General features: G+C 44.5%; 1 protein-coding gene across 1 annotated transcript; it reads left to right on the forward strand.

Moving 5' to 3' along the window:
• LOC110394532 lies at positions 468–8,030 on the forward strand. The gene is made up of 3 exons (XM_021388442.1): positions 468–3,526; positions 3,844–3,987; positions 5,237–8,030. Exons 1-3 carry the CDS (start codon positions 2,993–2,995, stop codon positions 5,534–5,536), a joined length of 978 nt encoding a protein of 325 aa, XP_021244117.1. The 5' UTR covers positions 468–2,992; the 3' UTR covers positions 5,537–8,030.

Below are 8,427 nucleotides of genomic sequence, written 5' to 3' on the forward strand. Positions count from 1 at the left end.
CACCTATTTGTACAAACTAGCATGTACCAGATGGCTCCATGGGAGTCAGGAGGCTTGAAATGGAGCAATCATTCAGTCTACAGATGGAATATACAGTACATTCCCAGTTAAGTAAAGGGCTCATTTATTCAGATAGATTCTGCATATATGGAGCGTGTCTCAGAGGACATGCCAGTTTCTATCTCCAGATTGCTAGCAAATTTCTAAGCTAGTGTCCATCGTCCGCCATGCTTCTACTACCAGGTTCAAGCAGAAAGCCACCTTACTAAAAAAGGTGGAGTTTTGCTCAAGCTGTGCTGAAGCATTAAATTGAACGCATTTGCAATTAAAAAAAAAAAAAAGAAGTATTTCTAATCTTTTCACACCTCAGGCAAACATTTGGAGACAATCTTCTAATTCAGTGTTCTGATCAGAGCAGAACTACATATTTATATACTAGTTATGATTATTTATCACCAGAAAATAAATCAATGACTTAATGCTAATTAAAACATATAACAGCAACACCCACTGTTGCTGTGCAGTCCCAGAAGATAGTCAGCCATGCCTGCCTTTGACATCTACAGTAAATGAAGCACATAGGCAATATGCGTGCTTTAGTGGAAAGAAGCTAGAAGAATTCTTTCTCTTGATCAGACATCCAGAGACGTCCAAGTTTATGACGTGGAGTTGGAAACTCATACACAAAACAAGCAATTAATCACATTCATGGGAGGAGGAGAATTCATATGTATTTTCTACTTCCTTGACTGAGTTATTGCTTAATTCCGATCCAAGTGACCTAATGAAGGGAAGGAGAGTGAGGTGGGCAGCAGCAAGTCACAGATACTCCTGGCTCATGTGCAACTAGGGCAAGGGGCTGACTTTGAGGAAACATTCCATACAGAGGGAAAAGACCACCTATGATTTGTGTTCATTAGCAAACTAATTTAAAACATACAAAGCCTTTCTCCACTTGCAAAGCTTGAAAGAAGGTCCTGAGAGCACTGTCAAGCCATGATCCACCCCCAACAAAATCATTTCCCACCTTAATACACTTGGGACACTGAGCTGCTCCAACAGTTGGAGACTTCCCAGAAGGACCAGTACCACCCTGCATGAGCATTTCCAGAGGTTATTGGCATCCTTCACAGAGAAGATAGGATGGCTTCCAGGCTGGAAGACCATCAGCTACTTCTTCCACTCTCTCCACAGCCCATGCTGCTCTCCCATACAGGTCCATAAAGGTGGACTGCTCACTTGAACCTTTATTATTTACCTTTGGGCATAATCTTGGTTCATGGCACCTGACACAGGCAACATAGTGCATGTTGATGGCATAGTTTAGAAATGTGAATGTCACAGGAAGAATACTGATTTATAATAAAAAGTCAGAGGAGCAGGAAGAGGGAATTGTTAACTGACTATCTTCCAGTACTTTCCAAAGATGGGAGGAGCTCAATTATACCCAGCAGCCTCACTTAACATAATCATATTTGCTGGCTGTTTGCCTTTGAAGTACCTCTCCTGCAGTATGTCTTGACAGTCTATTCTGCTACATCAAAAAGGGAAAGTTTTACTACCTGTGCTTTTGGAGGGCTCATTAAAAACACGCCAAGTAAAGAGATGGAGCAGAAAATTGTTAGCAAATTCTCTGGGGCTTTCTGTTTTGTTTTTTTTTGTTGTTGTTGTTGTTTTTCTTCTCAAATCACAGAGAAGCCCGTGCACTTTATGGACCCCGTTACAGAGATGCTGATCACATGGACCGCTGTTAATTCATCACAGCTTTGCTAGGCTACTTGTCTTCATTTGCCATGAACGCAAACAAATTCTACAGACACACCATATCAAATCTGTTCTCCTGAAAAGACACATTCACTGGTGAAACAAAGAGAAACGTAATGGGAATTAATAAACTTACATTTACTGCACTAATTAGCATCTCCTAGAGGGCTTGATTATGTGTTTACACCAGTTAGATACAGCTCAGTATGAGAAAATACCCACATTTCATACATCAAAAGACATTTCTTTCATATTTCCTCTTCCATGCTCATAGTAGTGAAATGTGAAGACAGGAGCATGAAGGAAGGTAGAATAATTCATTACCTTGTCTCCCACTGATTTGTACATTCAACTTTTTTTTTGTTTGTTTTGAACAAACACGGAGTCATAAATTAGCTTGTAGCAAAATAGAATTAATTGAATGTCTTAGCAGGATCATCAAACCAAGGTTTAAAGTCAGTTTATCTGCCTGGGATATTGCTAATGTAGTTTCAGCTCATTAGGGCGAGAGCTGTAGATGGGACACACAGATCAACTCAAGTTTTCACTGTTTAGGGACAAAAACCTCTCAGATATGTTCTGCAGGAACACAAACACATGCATAGATGTAGACATATTTACATTCAGAGAGAAAAAGTGTGAGCCACAAAACAACTCCCTTCAAGATTATGGTTTTGTGTTGTTCTGGTTTTAACAGGAATAGAGTTAATTTTCTTCATAGTGGTTTATATGATGCTGTGTTTTGGATTTAGGAGAAAACAGTGTTGACAGCACACCACTGTTTTAGTTGTTGCTGAGCAGTCTTAACGTTAAGACAAGGATTTTTCAGCCTTTCATGCTCACCTGCCAGTGAGGAGGCTGAGGGTGAGCAACAAGCTGGGAGGAAACAGAACCACAACAGCTGATCTAAACTGGTGAAGGAGATATTTCATACCGTACAACAAGATGCAGACAAAAAACATGGAGGATTTGGCAAGGCAGGGAGGAGAAGTCAGTGCTGTTAGGGGAATTGACAGGGGATTGGTTGGCAGGTGGAGAGCAATTGCATTGTGCATCACTTTTCTTGTATATATAAGGTACTTATACCATATGCATAACATATATATACATACATATGTTATTAGTGCTATTTTGCCTATAGTTTCTGTCTTATTACATGTATTTATATCAACACCTGAGTTTTCCCTTTTTCCAATTCTTTCACTGATCCTAGAGAGTGAAAGGCTGCATGGTGCCTAACTCTTGCTGGGTTAAAACACTGTGCCCAAGGGGCGGCCTTTTCCTCTGGCTAGCAAAATGGCACAGGGGAGCTCTCCCCAGGTCTTCTGCATCCTTCTCCTTCTTCCACATGAGGGAATCAGGCCACAGATCACAACCATCCCATGCCCTACACAGCCAGGGTTGGACACTGCAGCAGCCTGCAGACGTCATAGTGGCCACCGCTGCCCCACCCTTTGCACCGCACCCCACAAGTCCGGGGCTGGCCAGCTGGCCCACCGCTTGCCAAGCTCAGGCCTACTGGTGCCACGCGTGCTTGGACGGGAGAGGAGCCAGAGCAGGAAGGCAGGCGGCTGCCCACCCGGGTCTGCGGCGAGAGAGAGGCAGTGCCAGGAAGCACAGAGGAGGACGCCACCTGGCACGCAGACCAAGTGCAACGGGCGCACGAGAGGCACTGCTGCGCGAGAGCCACAGCCATCGCTTTTGTGTCCAGTGGCGTGCAGCCCACCGACTAGTCTCCAGGAAGGAACGAGATGACGCACAGGTGCGTGCTTCAGAATGCGTGTGCACAGAATGGCGTGCGACATAGGCATGCCCAGCGTTCAGAGAACGGCGTGCAAGCGAGTCTTTTCCGCCATCCGCTGAGAAGATGGAGATATAGTCATGCCCAGGAGATAGACTGGTAGACTCCCTGCCATATCTGCAAGAAAGGCACCAGGGTGATACATCCCCAGTAGTGGTGGATCCCCTACCATGTCACTGTCAGGCAGAGGGAGGATACCTAAGAAATGGGGAGGAATGGAAACAGTCCTTGCTCAGCATCACAGGCAAGCCCTCTCCCTACGTACCTTGCCTTCCCAGCTGTCCTTACATACCAGATTTGAGGCTTTGGAACTCGAGGGACAAGTAAGTGAGGAAGCAGTGGAAGGTACACCCAGGACATTGCCTAGGGCAAAACAGTCGACTCGACCCCTCAAGACTGCCTCCATCAAGAAGGAAAGAAGGGTAAGTGTCACAGGTTACTCTCTTCTGAGGGGAATGGAGGGTTCTGTATGCTGGCAAGAGCCTCCCTGTAGTGAAGTCTGCTGTCTCACTGGGGTCTGGATCAGGACATTACCAGAAAACTTCCTGACCTGGATCACCCCTCTGATTATTATCCTTTCCTGGTAGTACAGGCTAGCAGCAATGAAGTTGCTGAGAGAAGCCTTAGGGCTATCAGAAGAGACTTTAGGGGATTAGAGCAGTGAGTGGATGGAGAGGGAGTACAGGTGGTGTTCTCCTCTATCCCTTCAGCGGCAGGGAGGGATACTGAGAGGACCAGGAAAACACATTAGATAAATACGTGGCTGAGAGACTGGTCACAAGTCCAGGGGACAGACTTTTTATAAGGGCATGTAGTGATAGAACAAGGGGAAATGGCTTTGAACTGAAAGAGGCAGATATTAGGAAGAAATTACTTACTGTGAAGGTGGTGAGACACTGGAACAGGTTGCCCAGAGAAGCTGTGGGTGCTCCCTCCCTGGAGGTGTTCAAGGCCAAGTTGGATTGAGCTTTGACCAACCTGGTCGAGTGGGAAGTGTCCCTGCCTTTTCTTCGTAGTGGCTGGTATGATGCTATATTTCTTTTAGGAGAAGAATAACATAGATACAAAGATAGATACATAGAAAGATAGAGTACAGAAGGAGCAGCCTGAGGCCGAGCACGAAGTCCACTCTTTCAGCCCCTTCCTTATAGGCAGCAGCATTTCCTGAGCTCATCTCACAGAGGGACAGGACGCAACAAGCACCTCAAGTTCAGACCAGAGCATAAAGCCTGAGTGCTCTGTTCTCCCATGTGTCCTCCAGCAACAGTCTTTTCTGGGACTACTGAACAAAAACCAGCAGGGCTATAAGGCGGTTCATATCTGCACCGGGCTAAAGAAAACCTCCAAGACGACAAAAGATGAAGTACAACCACTACGTGTTATCTCCTGGGAGAAGGACCATACACGGTGCAATTTAAACAACTTAAATCCTTAGGAGGAAGACACAGTGCAGCACAACATCATAAGAAATCAACGATGGTTTCATTGAAGGTCAAACACACCTGGCATACATATAGTCAGCACATTGATAACAGACAAGAAATAGATAGCATTTCAAATCTTCTGTGTGAAACAAAACTGTGGTGCACTACTTGTGAGCTGTGAGCATCTCACTTTTGTCGCTGCAGATGCACCCTATGCTCTTATTCCTGTTTACTGCTTGCATTGCAGGGAGACTTCAGTTGGAACCAGCTATGCTGGGAGTCACAGCAGCATACGTTGACAGGAGGCAGTACCTCACACCTCATAAAGAGGAGAAAAGAAGCTGCAGCAATGATGAGAAATGGAACGATGAAGCCTCTCAGAAAGAGTGATAGGCTGTTTGAGTCACGTCTTTACAACAACCCTAATGGAGCAACCTGTCAGACTGTTTACATGCCTAAAGATACAGACAACAGAATGATACAAACAGCCATCTCCAAAAGCACCCATATTCAGATCCTCTCAAACTGGGCACTCAGCCATTTTTGATAATGCACCTTTGAATGGTTTGCTGAGCAAACTTATGTCAGGAACTTCAGGATGAGAGAGACATTCATCATTCATTAAAACTTTAGTCACGGGCTGTAGATAAAGCACTTCTTCATTTACCGGCAACACCCTAGGGGGTGTTACTGCTGACTTTACCTTTTCCAGGAGTAAAGTTGCCCTAGACGTCTTCCAGCTTGTCATCATTTTTGTGCAGCGCTCTGGCCCTGACCATTGACAAAGACTGTTAGTCTGGTGGGTCTACCACATCATCAGTATGGGGTCAAGCAATCCACCTGCACTCTCAAATGATAGGATCTAGCTCCTTGCATAGATAGAAGAAAATTGTCCCAGGCTTGATCTTACTTAGGTGAAAGCAGTGTCTGTTTGTGGGTTAAAACACATAACACATGTAGCTAGCTGGTACCCAAGTGGCTGCACTGGACATGCAGGCCTGACTTTCTCTACATTACCTTGCTGACTGTCAGCAGAATTGCATTGTTTGTGTGGCCAGATATCCTTTTTTTGCACCTTGGATTGTCCAGAGATTCTGACTTCTCCTGCAGTAGGTGGGACTTCAGTCACTTCAGAGTCTCCCAGATTTCTGCATAAAATTTCAGAGATTTCCAAATACAGTAACCCAGGCTTGAAAGCATCTCTATGCTTAAGCCTGTGCCATGCTGAAGTACTGTGAGCACCTGGACACCTTCACATGCACACAAACATGTTTGCTCTCGCATCTGCTTGGCCGCCTACTCTACCCTGCGGCCAACCATATTCCCATCCCAACATACTTTCCTGTTTGCTAGAGACAATGCAGCATCATCTTAAAAAAGATATAACCCAACTGGGAATGGAGAAGGCAAATAGCTGGCAGCACCACTGCCTTCCTCTAATGGTCCCAGCTTTCAGTTGTCTTCTCCCTTGCCAGCCATCTGTCCTTCAGTAAGTCGGGCTGGCTACTGACCATCTGATATGGAGAAGATGTCTGGCACTTCATGCTCTAAATAGACACTCTGATGTAGCCTCTTATCCTTGCCAAATGCACCAGCACTAGGCTAGATAAGGGAGAGCCAGGGCTGAATTGTGTATACGACTGCATTACCTAGAACTAATATAAATATTTGTCCATATATTCAACAAACGTAGAGCCTAGCACCACTAGCTCTAATGAACCAGTGCCATTTCACATCAGTCCTCCTGAACAGGAGCAAGCTGTTCACAATGTGTTTAATTGCAGACACAAGAGAATTTTACAATTTTTTCAGGAAAGATCTATTTTCCTGTTATCTTAATCAGACTTTTTCCAGTCAAAATTTTACTTCCACTTCATGGAGGGCAACTTAAGATTAAAAAGTCTTGTAAAAGTCAACGATAAGGTAGAGTCAGGATTGGTCTAAAATCCAGCTCCTAAAATATATTATCAGACTCCAGAGTCTCCTGTCTTATACTGACTTCTTACATGCATCTTCGTGTCTTCACACCAATATATATGTGTAGTTTCTCACTCTGTGGATACAAGTGACAGCCTTCCTGTCACTCTCCTGTAGTAGACATTTGCCTTTTTCCTACATCCTTCTCTTCTACAAAGAAGGTCCCTCTGACCCATGATGTATGGCAGTGCATAGGTTCTGCATACTTCTTTAGCAGCAAATTTTTGTTGCTGCTTTGAACAATGAGAAGAATTAAAAACTCCTGGAAATGTATCTGCTTGAAGAAAATAAACCTGTTTGTTTTCTTGCAGTAAAGTGTGCTCTAGTTAATACAAAGATTGTTTATTTTTTGTAAGTTTACATTCATTGGCAGCTGAATGTCACTCCAGCTCCACTGCTTCCCTGTCCCTCCCCTTCATGTGATCTGAAAGCAACTTTGGTTTGTTTCTCTAACTCACAGCAAAGCAGAGCTGCAATAACAGCAAATGGTCCTTGGAAATCACAGTCACATTAGGCTTCTGTTCAAATAGCTTTTAGGGCTGTGATAATAGGAGGCATTCCTAATAACTGGTGACTCAGTAAGACCCTGCACAGAAGGCTTCCAAATGACAGTACACAATTTAGAGTTTAATCTAGAAACAGTGGTGGTGATGAGATTCCAGCTGAGGACCTTCTGGTCTCAAGGCCGGTGCTGTACCAAATAGTCTAAAGCAACTATTTAGCAGACCAGGAAGGAGATGAATCCCTTCACTTCCCCTGAACTTCACAACTTTCAGGGCAGTGTTTGACCCCTGAAGCAGCAAGAGCCTTGACTCTCGAGACTCACCACCTTGAACCACAGCACGTTAAACTGCTGATACGTGAAGAGTGGCCAGTCACACAGAACTAATAAAAAAGTTAGCTCCTGAGCACTGAATTTCAGCACGCTTCAGTTCACAGGCCACCCATACTGTGCTTTTGGACTGTCCTTGGTCTGCTATAAACCTAGACTGGATGGAGAACAAAGAGTTTGCTCCTTACTCTGTTACCCTCTCAGCACACTGCTGATGTTGAATTGCAGTGTCAACGTGACCTATGCCCAGCAACACTTCTTACATAAATATTTTTTTCTTTTTAAGAGAAAGAAGCCACGACCCCACTATGGCATGAGAAGCATATTTTCTTTCTTAAAACAAAGCCTTGAAACCATGGGAGTCCTTACCTCCATTATGTGCAAAGAGAGGGAACTTCAGCACAGACTTTTCAAGAAGAATCACGTCCTTGGATGGCCACTAGAAAACAATGAACTGCAAGAGACAAGCACAGTGCTTGGAAATGGAAAGGAAGGATGAAGGCCTCCAGCGTACAAGCGTACCTTCATGTGGTTCTACTTAACACTTTTCTGAGGTGCCCTGGCAACATCCAGTAAGAACACCAGGGAACCTCACATGCAAGCCACAGGAAAACAGCAGCTCCAGCTGG

The sequence above is a fragment of the Numida meleagris genome, chromosome 2 (assembly GCF_002078875.1).
Source record: "Numida meleagris isolate 19003 breed g44 Domestic line chromosome 2, NumMel1.0, whole genome shotgun sequence".
Taxonomy (NCBI): Eukaryota; Metazoa; Chordata; class Aves; order Galliformes; family Numididae; genus Numida; species Numida meleagris.